General features: G+C 64.5%; 3 protein-coding genes across 3 annotated transcripts in view; all 3 read left to right on the top strand.

The window, feature by feature from the left end:
- Positions 1-2,891, top strand: part of CHLRE_08g370000v5 (uncharacterized protein) — a 10,762-nt gene extending 7,871 nt beyond the window's left edge. Inside the window, exons 8-9 of the mRNA XM_043065011.1 lie at positions 116-296; positions 433-2,891. Coding sequence (XP_042922012.1) covers positions 116-296; positions 433-777 — 526 coding nt within the window. The 3' untranslated portion in view covers positions 778-2,891. The remainder of the gene's footprint in view (positions 1-115; positions 297-432) is intronic.
- Positions 2,892-3,389: 498 nt separating this feature from the next.
- On the top strand, positions 3,390-4,557 carry CHLRE_08g369976v5 (uncharacterized protein). Its single transcript, XM_043065010.1, has 3 exons — positions 3,390-3,846; positions 3,962-4,079; positions 4,365-4,557. Exons 2-3 carry the CDS (start codon positions 3,972-3,974, stop codon positions 4,491-4,493), a joined length of 237 nt encoding a protein of 78 aa, XP_042922011.1. The 5' UTR covers positions 3,390-3,846; positions 3,962-3,971; the 3' UTR covers positions 4,494-4,557.
- Positions 4,558-4,799: 242 nt separating this feature from the next.
- Positions 4,800-12,708, top strand: CHLRE_08g369950v5 (uncharacterized protein). Its single transcript, XM_043065009.1, has 7 exons — positions 4,800-5,622; positions 5,875-6,636; positions 6,843-8,317; positions 8,560-9,729; positions 10,106-10,459; positions 10,649-10,892; positions 11,038-12,708. Exons 1-7 carry the CDS (start codon positions 4,915-4,917, stop codon positions 11,674-11,676), a joined length of 5,352 nt encoding a protein of 1,783 aa, XP_042922010.1. The 5' UTR covers positions 4,800-4,914; the 3' UTR covers positions 11,677-12,708.
- Positions 12,709-12,802: the final 94 nt, after the last annotated feature.

The raw sequence follows: 12,802 nt of genomic DNA, 5'->3' as shown, positions 1-12,802 counted from the left end.
GGGCTTGCGACACTACTGCGCTTAGGGTGCTTCATGCGTGTGACCTGTGTGACCGCTGCATGTGCTACGCGTGCTGTGGCCCAGCAAGTCTCATACATTCTGCCCCGCGGCGCAGCTGGCGGGAGACCATCGTAAATCTGATGCACGTGGTGCTGGTGGCGGCGCTGTGCCTGTACGGCAAGTACGGCGCCGGCGGCGAGCCTGGCGGCGGCGGCGGCGAGGCGTGGCAGCTGCCGCTGCAGGCCGGCCGGGCGCTGGCGTTGCTGCTGGTGGTGGTGCAGCCGGCCGCTTATGGGGTGAGCAGTAGTAGGGCGGTGGGGTAGTATGTAGAGGCGGGTGGGGCACCGGAAGTTTCTGAGTGGCGAACTTACGGGTATTCATCCTCCATGTATGGGTAGTACTTGACACCTGGTACTGTTTGCACGCCCGCAGATTCACTTTGCCAGCGGCTACTGCTGCTGGGTGTTGGACATGGTGCTTCTCACGCTGGTGCACTGGCGCTGCACAGCGCTAGAGGCGGCGGAGCGCGGCGGTGGCGGCAGCATGGGCGGCGGCGGCGCGGAGCAGTGGGGCGTGTGCTGGGCCCCGTCGTCTTGGGTGGAGGCCATCGCACCGGCCGTGACGGGGGTCGTGGCCTCCGGTGCGCTGGTGGCGGCGGTGGACACGGCCTGGCGCCTGCACTTCCTGCGCCACCAGCACCAGCACCAGTGGCAACAGCAGCGCTGGGGTTCACAGCAGCCGCGACGACGGGCGGTGCGGAGGGAGCAGCAGCAGTAGCGGGAGCCAGGGTGAGGAGCGAGGCAGCAGCAGGCAGCAGGCGAGGCAAGGAGCATGAGCGCAAAGAGCATGAGCAGGAGCGGAAGCGAGCTGCAGTGGCGGCGACAGGCGGGCAGCAAGGAGAATAAAAGCGTGAACCACCGTAAATTGTCAACACAGTCGACCGTGGTGCTGGATTCCACATGTAGTTGCCGGTGGCGGTCCGCAGGGGCGCACAACTAGCGGGCGTTTGCATGTCGCTTGCTGGTCACGTTTCATTTCTGTGTCCATAGGCTGGTGCGTTCTTTCAAACCCGTGCGGCTGCAGTGTTTTAGGCACTGTTCAGACGTGTGCTGCTGTGTTTTTGTTTCATGCTCAGTGAGATGAGACCCGGCTGGTCAGTAGTGGCGGTAATACCGTATGTCGCGCATGCCGTCTGTTGACGTGCTTGGATACCCATTGGGAATTGCTGTCACAAAGAGCGCTGCCATAGACTGCGGCAACGGCGGTGCCGCGGTTCTACCTGTGTCGCTTGCCCACTGGCTGGCGCATACCATATGTTAGAGTGGAAGTTTACGAGCGAGTGCGCGGTGGTGGAAGTCGAGTTGCTACTGAGCATTTATAGTGTCAGCGCAGGATATTGCATCACGTGATGAGAATTATATCATGACCTGGGTGTATGTCTGAGAAGCATGCAGTGGGTGTGCCAGCAAGTGAGTCGCTGATGAACGCATGTGTGCGTATTAAATGCATGAGGTGATGGTCCCCTTCTAGATAGGCCCCTGCCTACCTGCTGCATGGGGCGCAGCAAGAGGATTGCACGTGCTACCGGGCAGACAATAACGTAAGGCAACAGCATCTTCACCGAGTAAGGGGTACTTCTTGTTGGTCATTCATGGATTGCGGCTCCAAGTCGAGCGGAGATAGGGATGCATGCAGGGCTGCTGAATCGGGGTAGGTCATCCTTATCGCATGCATGAAGCACGGCACAAAGGTCATGCATGCGCTAATCGTCGCCGGCGCATTGGCTGGTGCGGAGGAGCAAGGCAGGGTGCTCACGCAAGCAAGCAGCTTGAATAATGATATGGACGCGTTTCACAGAGGAGGTCTCGTTTCTTAAAGAGGAATGAGCTTTGCTGAACCCACCGTGTCGCAGTGTGGTGAGATTGGCCTGTTTCGCGGGGGCGATGAGCTGCCAGCTGCTGTGGCGCCGGCAGTTGGCCAACTTGGCGTGAGTTCACAATCCCCATTTCACGCTCGAGGCGGCAGTAAACAACGGGCATGGTGTGCAGGGTAATAACACTACGGTACGCACGTGGATGCGTGTGCAGCAGGACTGCTGTGCGCAGCGGTGCGTGGTGTGGGAGGCACCCAGCAATCGGAGGAGAGGTTCAAGGGCGCTGGGTAAAGTGCCGCCATGGCCCGGCATGACAATGTATTCCGTTTTGTACACACATCCCAGCCTGTGTCCCACAGGGTGTCGGCGTCCGAAGTGAGATGGGTGTGCTGGGCTTGATTCTGGTCACACTTTCCGTGCGGAGGTCCGATAAGATATACGTAACCAACCCCGATGAGGTACACTTTGCGCTGCCGTCTGCCGGTGAGTCGGTGGGTGTCAGGTGGCTAGGCCCACGGGGCTCCTGCGTTGGACCGTGGCAGGGAGGGAATGAACAGGATGTCGGGCCTCACCCTTTCACGCAATATGCAGTATTCGACATTTTATGCGAGCGTGCGGTGAAGCGTGGTTACGGTATTTCGTGTTGTCTGAGAAAGTGGCAAGTGACGCCGTTGGTGAATCTGGGCACAGTGACACTGTGGCACCGCGCGGGAAAGAAACACACCTCGTATACATATATCGGCATTTGCATAGGCAAGTCACTGGCCCCTTGGGGTCTGGAACTTTGCACCGGCAGGGCCCCAACTTTGCACCGGTAATTCCCGGTGCACGATTCCCCCTCCACCTTCGCGCGCGTCGCCCAGTCTCCCCCAGGCACCCCCAGCTCTCCCGCCAATTGCGCCGTAATTGATGGCAAGGGAGCTCCTACTTGGGTAGACTTTGGCTTGAAATGGGGGCAAACGGTGGGCTGGCGAAGGGAGAAAGCCCGGATGGATAATCCCTGTAACACGTTACAAGAGATTTACATGCTCACCCTCAGCTGGCGGACTTCACCAACCTGCCTTAACCCTGTCCCATCGCACATCCGAACCCGCTGTCCACACTGGCGTACGGGTTCGAACTTGCCCGGCTGGGCGCGGGCTACCTGGCAGGCGTGTCCGAACCCGCTTCCCCTTCGAATCAGGTTCGGACCAGGCTCGGACGGAAACACCCGGGTTCGGCCGCCCTGGATTTCCCAGAGTGTTCTAGGTGCGCAATGCGCTGCTGTTGCCCATGTGCTGCATGTACCAGCACTCGCCATCGCTGGTGCCGTGGTGCAGGCACTCGGCGAACACGGACAGCGGCATTTGTGTTTTGCTACGCAGGCATGATTAGTCAAGAGACCCCGGTTAAGGTCTGAGATTTAGTGCCACCGTCGTCTGGCACACGCGTGCGGGTTATTGTCAACGGCACAGGCAGCGACTTCGGCTGCACCTTTATCGGCCTCCACATTACCATGCAGACCCTTTCAGCACGACTTTCAGGAAAACGATGTGCGTGCCCCTCTTCACTCTGCGAGTCAACAGTCGAATCGCTCAGAAGTGCTATGTGCTTGCCCAACAACGACTTATTGACAGTTCATCTACGGTATGATAATTATAATAATTTAAACGACTGCAGCTGAGTCGCGACTGGCAGCGCTTTCGCCTCCAAATTCTTCCATTCCTGCTCTAATACCTGCAATTTCCGTATTACCACCTTGTGTTGTTATCTTGGATACTGAGCCATCGGTGCAGACAATTTCGTCGGCAGTTTGGTCGCGCGGCAGCATACGTGTTGGAAATATGTGTCCGGTTGAGCTCGTCGCGGCTGGCGCTGCCGTGGTTCCTGGAGGGTGGCAAGATGAATAGCGTGCTTGGAGAAGTGGCGGGATTTATGGGCACGAGCACGTTTCGCGTGCCTGACGCAAGTTGCTGTTCGGGCGAATGTTGCCGGTGCGTGGGAGTCTGCGGTTGGTGAGGAACGGAGGCCCTTCCAGCTCTTCGTAAAGGCATTTAGACCAGTTGGGTTGCCGTCAGCGACCAGTACCGCTCCCCGTTGCTTCTGCAGGGGGACCTCAATGACGCGTCCGGGCTCTTGTGGCAGCTGGGCCAGGGGAGTTCAGTTCGCCGGCCGTCCAAGTGGCAAGTTGGCGGCAGAGCGGGTGGTTGAGCCACTGCGTGTGCGGGTAAGAGGCGCACTTCGGGAGTAATACATAGGATGGTCAAGGTGGGTCTCAGGGGAGTTGTGTACTGCTTCGGGGCTGGTGAGAGCCCACATGAGGGCCTGTCGTGCGGCGTCAGGAGTTGCGGGTGGTTGTGCGTGGTGAAGCCCCGTCCATGCGATGCTGTAGGCATCGTGTCGGGCGCTAAACACCGTAACAGCGGCCTCCCGGCTCATTACTCGTCAATCTCAGTCGTGTGGTTGGGGGGCGAGGGTGTATCGTTGACACGCCCTGTCCGGTGTTTTGCAGGCCATGCACGATGGCTCTCGACGGTGGTCGAGGGAAGGGACGCCTGGTTTCCACAGCTTTGCGACCGGGCCCAGATCGTGCCGGTACCGGTGCGCAGGGTGGCCCTGCTTCTGGGGTCGGTTCGGTTGAACAGCTACCCGCTGCAGTGCTTTCACTGCAAAGGGGTATAACAGCATTGTAACAGCCGAGCAGCGTCTGTGGCGCGGCGGCGAAGCAGGGAGGGACCCGCAAATGCCCAGTGGTAACACAGCGCAACGGGGCCGCCTCCGGCTGCGTGGCTGCAGTTGGCGCCGGCACCCTCAGGCTGGCCGAGAAACAGAGGGAGCGCGATGGGGGGGACCCATGGGGCTGCGGAGTCAGCGGTCTTCCCCCACCTCGCCCGTCCCCGGGCGTCGGACCGCTCAACACAGAACTATATTCACATAGCACATTCAACGGAGCTGACAACGCAGTGGAAGCTTACCATATGCTTGGGACCTGTCAACAACCTTGCAAATTCTGTAATCGCCGCCGCGCGCGTGAGCTAGCGTGAACCTCTGCTGCCGGCGCGATGACGGCATTGAAGGAGTGCAGCCGCAGCAACAACAGTGACGCTGCGGCGCCGTTGCCTGACGAGTCACCGCCTGTGAGGCCCTCCAGCGGCAGCCACTCGCCGGCGGCGATCGCGCCGATGGTGGTGGCCTGGACGGCGCCTTTGGCGATCGCTTTCCTCCCCATCGCCGCCGTGCTGCCGCAGCTGCCGCACAGTGGGCCGCCGACGACCGGCCGCGCCGCCGCGCTGCTCGCCTGCGCGGTGTGGCCGGCGCTGCAGCTTGGGCTGCTGCAGCAGAAGCTGGGTGAAACCCTAGCTGCGGCTATCTACCACATGATGGTCCCGGTGCTGGCGTGCGTGTTCGCTTGGGCCGTGGCCCGGACGTTCGCGCTCACGGCGTCTGCCGGACGGTCAATGCAGCACCAGCAGCCGCTGCTGCAGCAGCAGCTGCAGCCACCGCAAGAGCAGGCGCCTGACGCGCGCCCGGGGCTGGAGTCGGGCACAGCGTCGGCTGCTGCAGAGCTGCTGGCGCCAGCACAGCAGACAGAGGCACGCCCACAGCAGGTGGTGCCGTCGGCGACTGCATCCCTCCTGGCGGCCGCGGCCGCGGCTGCAGTGCACGCGGCGACCCTCCACACAGCTGCGGCGGCGGCGATGGCTAGGGCGGGGGCGCGTGCATCGGCTCTGTACCGCTCGCGGTCGCGTCAAGTGACGGCCGCATTCAAGGTAGGAAGCCCTACGTACGTCGGCTAGGCCCTGGTTGGGGGCTGTATCAAGCACACGCATATGAGGGGAAGGGCGGCAACCACCAGCCCGTACGTCGGCTAGGCCCTGGGTTGCCACCTGCTTGCCTCTCGACGCGACCTGGCTCGAGTGACCTGCCATGCCTCCATCCAGCGCCCTTCGCCTTGGCAGCCACGACCGCTGGTCACGACTGCTCCGCCCACCTCCCTGCCCAACTGCATTTCATTCCTACAGCTGGAGGTGCCGCCGGGCGTGTCCTTCGAGGCCGCCGCCGCCTTCGTCTCCGCCCGCGTTCATCTCACCGTTCAGGAGCTAACGCGCGACCTCAGCAGCCGCAACACCAGCGGCCGCAGCGGTAGAGGAAACGGCAGCGGCGACAGTAGCGGCGGCGGCGGTAGCAGCAGCAGTGATGAGGCTACGGCGGGTCAGCGCCGCGGCGGCAGTGACGGTGGCGTGGCAGGGGAGCCGGTCGGTGATGCGTCCAACGGCGGCGGCGGCAGTAGCGCCCGCGGCAGCTTCAAACGTGGCGGTGGCAGTAGCAGCAGAAGCGAGAATCCCACGCCAGCCGCCGACGCCCGGCCAGCTGTGGCCGATGCTGCCAGCGCTGCCCTGATCGCGGCCTCAGCAGGCACCGGTGCCGTGCCTAGCATCCCCGACCCCATCTACATCCCAAGCCCCGTCGAGCTCAATGCGATGTCCCGCAGCTTCAGTAGCAGTCCTGCGGACGCAGCGGCAGTGGCGGTGCCTGCTGCTGACACGGCGCCTGCTTCAGACCCAGGCACCGCACGCTGTGCAGGTAGTGCAGGGCTGTCCGAATTGCCCCCAGCCCCAGCCCCTGCTACTGCTGCGGCTACTGCGGCTGCTGCTGCTTCTTCTGCCGCTGAGGCGGCGGCAGAGGCTGCTGCCGCAACGGGTCAGCCGCTGCCGCGCTTCGCCAGCTACGCGACTCAGGTGCAGTGCGTGCCAGGCTGCATCGAGATCATTCTGCAGCTGCAGGTGAGGCGGCAGCAGCGTCAAGCGTCACAGCGGGAGGAGACCGCTAGGGTGCTCAGATTGCGAGGTTGGCCAGGTTCTGCCGCTGCAAGCGCACCGCGCTGACGCTATGGTGGTACCCAAAGCCCCACCTTGCCCTGACTCGCTGCCTCACCGTCTTTGCTGCCCCGCCGCCCATTCACCCGTTCGCCCATTCCCGCCCCTTTCAGTTCGCACCCGAGGATGAGGATGAGGGGCAGGCAGCAGACGGCATCCAGCAGCCTGTCAACGTCACCGGCAGCAGCAGTGCCGACGTCAGCAGCCGCAGACGTACGGGCGTAGCCCCGCTGAGCGCCGGCGCGGCGGCGGCCGTGCGGACTGCGGACGCGGCAGCGGTGGAGGCGGCATTGGAGGCGGCTGTGCAGGCCGCCGTGATGGCACTGGAGGCAAAGCTAATGGAACAGCTGCAGCAGGCGGCGACGGCGGCGGCTGTAGCAGCGGCGCCGCCGCAGACGCAGCGGGTGCCTGCGGCTGTAGCCAGTGGCGGCGGTGTTGGCCAAGGCGGGAGCAGTGGGGATGGCCACGGTGACGCAGACGCAGACGCCGCGGCGGCTGTGGCGCTTGCTGGCGAGCTTGACGATGGTGGTGGTGATGGTGGCTCTGGAGATGAGCAGCAGCGCGAGGAGCAGGTGCGGAGGGCTCTGGCCCCGGAGGGGTCGCACGGCAGCCCACTGCGTGTCGGCAGGACGGGCAGCAGCCGCCAGCGCCGCGGAGCAGGCAGTAGCAGCAGCAGCGGCAGCAGCGGCAGCAGCGGAGGAGGCGATCAGGGCGACGGCAGTGGCAGCAGCGGCAGCGGTGGTGGTGGTGGCGAAGCTACTGCTGCGACTGACCCAGGCTCGCAGCAGAGCACAGGCGGCGGCATCCCGCGCGCGGTGTGGGTGGTAACGACTCCGGTGGCCTCTCGCGCGGGCACCGCCTCCCCTGATAAATCTACTGCAGGCAGCCGTGGCCGCCGCAGTAGCAGCCGCGGGCTCAACTCTGGCACCGCGCAGGTTGCCGCCGGCCGCGACAGCACTGGCGGCGGCGGTAGCAGCCAAGCCGCCGCAAGCCGGGGCCTGCAATCGGGCACGGCGGCGGCGTCAGCGTCTGGCGAGCTGCTGCCTGTGCTGTCCGCCGGGGCGTCGGCGGCGGCCGGGGTGCGTGGCACGGACACAGAGAGTGGGGAGGAGAGCCCACGAGAGAGGCCGCAGGAGGGCCAGCAGGAGGGCCCACAGCAGCAGCAACCTGACCTGATGCCGCAGTCGCTTGCAGCTGTAAGCGGTAGCAGAAGTAGTAGCGCTGGCAGCGCACGCGCGGCGCCGCTGCTGGTTTGCATGGACCCCCCAGTACTCAGCACGGCAACGGCGGCGCTCGCTGCCGCCGCGGCCGGCAGCAGCAATGAGGCGTCGGCCGCTGGGAACGCGGCGCGCGCGCATTCCAGCGTGCGCCTTGACGTGTTTGCCCCGGAGCACTTCCGATGGTATCGCATGCGTCCTGCTCCTACTGCTGCTGCAGCCGCTGCTGCAGCCGTTGCTGCAGCCGCTGCTGCTGCCACTGCTACTGCTGTGCCGCCGCCGCTACTGGTGCGGGTGGTGGTAACGCAGGCAGGCGCAGTGGTGGTAGAGGTTCCGCGGCTGGAGGTGGGGCCGCGAGGAGCCAGCGTCAGGTGAGCGTGTCGGGGCATGGTGTTTGTGCAGCCACGTTGCATAGGTCACTTAAGAAGTCGCACATCCATGCAGTGTAGGACATGGGGGGCATCTGCCTCCGTATGGTGTGTGGCCGGGCAGAGGCACGGCCGGGCTGGCATCAGCAGGTGCTTAGCATGCTGCCACGTGCAGTAACAGCGAGAAGGGGCCATTTGCGCGCGTGCTGATACGTGCATTCGCATTCTTCCCTTGTCCCTCGTAGCCTGGACCTGTCTGGCTTGGCCGAGGGCAGTGCGGCATTGCTGGTGCTGCCATACCGCGGTGCCGGCCGTGGGCAGGAGGCGGAGGCGGAGCTGGCCGGCGTCGCGGGCCCTGCTGCCGCTGCCGCTGAGGCTGAGGCTGCTACAGCCCCGGCGGCGGCGCTGCACTACAGCCTCATTGCGGTGGTGCCGCCGGAGGTGGCGGCGGAGCTGTGTGGCCTCATGGGCCGCATGGGGCAGGAGCTGGCGGAGGAAGCGGAGGCGGCAGTAGCAGCAGCTGGCGAGGGCGGCATCAGAACCAGCAGCAGCACCATGATGTTCCTTGCGCGTGCCTTCACAGAGAACCTGTGTCCGCTGGTGTCAGACATGGTGTCAATGCTCCTGGGTTGCGGCCGGCTAGCGACGGAGCACGCTAGCAGTAGCAGCCAGCCGCCGCCAACAGGTGGACGGCCGGACGGCGCCCATACAGACGCACAGCGCGCCGCTACCACAGGCGATGCGACACCCATCGGCGCAACAGCCGACAACGCCGCAACCAGAGAAAACAGCGGGAGCGGCGGAAGCGCCGCCGTCGGCGGTTTTGCCGTCGGCGGCGGCGCCGCTGGCCACCATAATCACGTGATGTCCGTAAGAGATCTGCACGATCTGGCGGATGGGCTTTTCGACTTCCTTCGTGACATGGGGCTACCGTGCACGCTACAGTACATCGTGGACGGGCTTGGGTCCATTGCCGCCGCCGCCCCCCCAGACGCCGCTGCGCCCCATGCCGCCGCCGCTCGCGCCTCCAGCGCGTCCATAGCCTCAGCTGCGGTGGCAGCCGCGGATACTGACGCGGGCGCTGACGCTGACGTGGGCGCTGACGCTGGCGCTGACGGCGAGGGCGCCCGCCGTGCCCCTGGCTTCCCAGCCCGCGAGCTCGGCGCTGGTCCTGTTCCGTATCAGGAGGAGCCGCAGGAGCCGCCGCGGGCGCCTGGTAGTGATGGTGTTGACGACAGCAGCAGCAGCAGCGGCGGCGGCGGCGCTGACGACGGCAGCCGCGGCGCTGCTGGCGGCGACACTAGTAGCGGCGGCGTCCTGGCGGCGGTGGACGATATGGCAGTGCGGCTGCCGGCACTGGCCGCGGAGAGCGAGTGGCTGCTGGTGGCGGTGAAGAGCGTGGCTTGCGGCTTCGGGTGAGTGGGCTCTTTGTTACTGGCGTGTGGGCCCCGGGCTCTTTCTCACTTTCGTGTGGGCTGCTGGGCTCCAGCCAGAGGGGAGTTGTAAATACCAGCCCAAACTAGGGAGCGGTCCGGGCAATGGGCATGGTCTTACACGTGGGTTCGGCTTTGCGCGTACCTAGCTAGCTTAGCTAGTGCACGCTTGCTTGCGAGATGGACTGCGTTTCCAGTAGCTAGTTGGGGATTGGTCCTGCTGGTTGGCGCCTGGTCCGGCAGATGAGCCGCATTCATGGAGAATAGGCGCTCTTGAGTCTTTTCTGCCCGTCTAAGCTTGCATACATCGACGCCATTCCTGCCCTCCCCCGCCTCTCAACCCCTACCTTACCCTCAGCGACCCGCAAGTGGAGGCCGCCTGCCGGCGCTTCCGCTGCTACGAGTGCAAGCGCCTGCGCCTCGACCACGCCGCCGCCGCCGCCCACGCCGCGCTGGCCGTGGCAACCGTCATACTGGCGGCACGCGGGCTCGAAGGCCGCGGCGGCGGCGGCAGTGACGGCTGGGATGGCGGCAGCAGCTGGGATGTGCTGGAGGGGGCTGCTGGCGGTATGCTGCTACAGCCGGCGGCTGCCGCGCAGGAGCTGCTGCAGGGCCTGCCGGCGGCGTGCCTGCTGCTCGGCCTGGCGCTGGTTCCAGCACTGGTGCTGCCGGCGGTGCTACTCGAGCTGGTCGGGCCGCAGGCGGGCGCCCGGTGCGCGTGTGTGTGCATTGCTTGTGTGCGCGTGTGCTACGCAAGCAATGCGCAGCCTAAATTACTGCATACATGTAACCTGTGTGACCGCGAGCTAGCTGTGGAGGTGTGTATGCCTCGTCAGTTTGCCCCATCCACGCGTACGTGACGTCAAGCAACATAAGCAAAAACATTCTCCTCGCGGCGCAGCTGGCGCGAGACCATCGCAAGTCTGATGCACGTGGCGCTGGTGGCGGCGCTGTGCCTGTACGGCAAGTACGGCGGTGGCGGCGGACCTGGTGGCGGCGGCGGCGGACCTGGCGGCGGTGACTTCGAGCCTGGCAGCGGCGGGCTTGGTGGTGGTGGCAGCGAGGCGTGGCAGCTGCCGCTGCCGCTGCAGGCCGGCCGGGCGCTGGCGTTGCTGCTGGTGGTGGTGCAGCCGGCCGCTTATGGGGTGAGCAGTAGTAGAGCCGGTGGGGTAGTACGCACCTACGTGCGCAACTTACGGCGGTTTGGGGCCACGGACTCGTCTGTACGGCGGATTTACGGTTATTCCTCCTTCACGCCAATTGCCACACTCGGTTCGCATCCGCATGCAGATCCATTTTGCCAGCGGCTACTGCTGCTGGGTGTTGGACATGGTGCTTCTCACGCTGGTGCACTGGCGCTGCACAGCGCTGGAGGCGGCGGAGCGCGGCGGCGGTGGCACGGGCGGCCCAGGCGGCATGGGCGGCCCGGGCGGCCCGGGCGGCATGGGCGGTCCGGGCGGTATGGGCGGCATGGGCGGCATGGGTGGCATGGGCGGCATGGGCGGCGGCGGCGGCATGGGTTGCGGCGGCGGCACAGGCGGCATGGGCGGCGGCGGCGGTATGGGCGGCATGGGCCGCGGCGGCGAGATGGGCAGCATGGGCCGCGGCGGCGACATGGGTGGCATAGGCGGCATGGGCGGCATGGGCGGTATGGGCGGCATGGGTGGCGGCGCCGCGGAGCAGTGGGGTTTGTGCTGGGCCCCGTCGTCTTGGGTGGAGGCCATCGCACCGGCCGTGATGGCCGTGATGGCCTCGAGTGCGCTTGTGGCGGTGGTGGATACGGCCTGGCGCCTGTACTTCCTGCGCCGCCATCATCAGCACCAGCAGCAGCGACAGCAGCAGCAACAGCAGCAACAGCAGAAGCGCTTGGGGTCACAGGCGCGGCGGCGGGAGGTTCAGAGAGAGCGGCGGCAGCTGCAGCGGCAGTAGTAGCAGCAGTACGGGGGAGGCACGGTGGGAGAGGTGTGGCAACCGCATGATTGAGTGAGACACCTACCTGATGCGGCTGAGGAAGCAAAAGCAGGAGCGGATGAAGGTTGCAGCGGCGCGACAGGCAGCACCAAGGAGACGGAAAGCAAGGGAGAAGGAGAGTTTGAAGTTGTGAAAACTGGAGACGTAAATTGCCAAGCAACACAGTTGCACGCGTGTCGCATGCATGTATCCATCGCCCCCAGACTTCCAAGGATGCCCCGGCTACGACTCAAGGGGCACTTGATTGTTTGTAGGTTTTAGTGCCCGGTTGTAAATACTGATGCGTTCTTTCAAAGCCGCGTGGCTGTTGTGTTGTTGACGTCATTGTGACATGCGCTGGATGTGCTTTGTTATGTGACGGCTGCCGGCTGCTGGCGCGGGACAGTGCCATAGGCAGTGCCATAGGCAGTGCCATAGGCAGTGCCATAAGAGTGCCGGCATGTGTGGCAGTGCAAGGCAGCAGCAGGCGCGGCAAGGAGTAGGAGCGGAAGGGGAAGGAGAAGGAGAGGGATAAGAGAGCTGCAGTGACGGCGATCTCATGTCGCTTGCTTGTATGTTTCTGTGTCCATGGATGGACGGGGGCGTTCTTTCACACCCTTGCGGCTGCAGTGTTGTGGGCACTGTTCGGACGTGTGCTGCTGTCTTTTCTTATGCTATGTGGGGAGTAGTGGCGGTAATACCGTATGTCGTGCATGGCGTCTGTTGACGTGCGTGCCTGGAGAAGTGCTCTGTCAATGAGCGCCGCCATAGACACAGGCAACGGCGGTGCCGCAGTCCGGTGTCGCTTGCATGGCCCATACATATGTTGGGATTGAAATTTACGGAGCGCACATTATAGTTTGGTAGTCTGGCCGTACACGGGCCGTGTGGGGCTGGGGAAGATGGTGGCGTGGACAGATAGCTGTAGAGTAGATGGGCCATGCATGCGTGGACTGCATCAAGGAGTCAGTGCAAGGAATGAGGCGCGCATTCGTGTAATGGAAGAGTTATGATGCGACCGAAATACATGCGTCTTGCTGGTTGGATCGCTTGGACGCCAGCAGCCAGGGCCAGGGCGAAGCTGCTTGCGGGTACACGGGTGGCA

This window comes from Chlamydomonas reinhardtii, chromosome 8 (assembly GCF_000002595.2).
Source record: "Chlamydomonas reinhardtii strain CC-503 cw92 mt+ chromosome 8, whole genome shotgun sequence".
NCBI classification, from domain to species: Eukaryota; Viridiplantae; Chlorophyta; class Chlorophyceae; order Chlamydomonadales; family Chlamydomonadaceae; genus Chlamydomonas; species Chlamydomonas reinhardtii.
The sequence above is the reverse complement of the archived record's forward strand: the minus strand, read 5'-3'. Positions and strand labels throughout refer to the sequence as shown.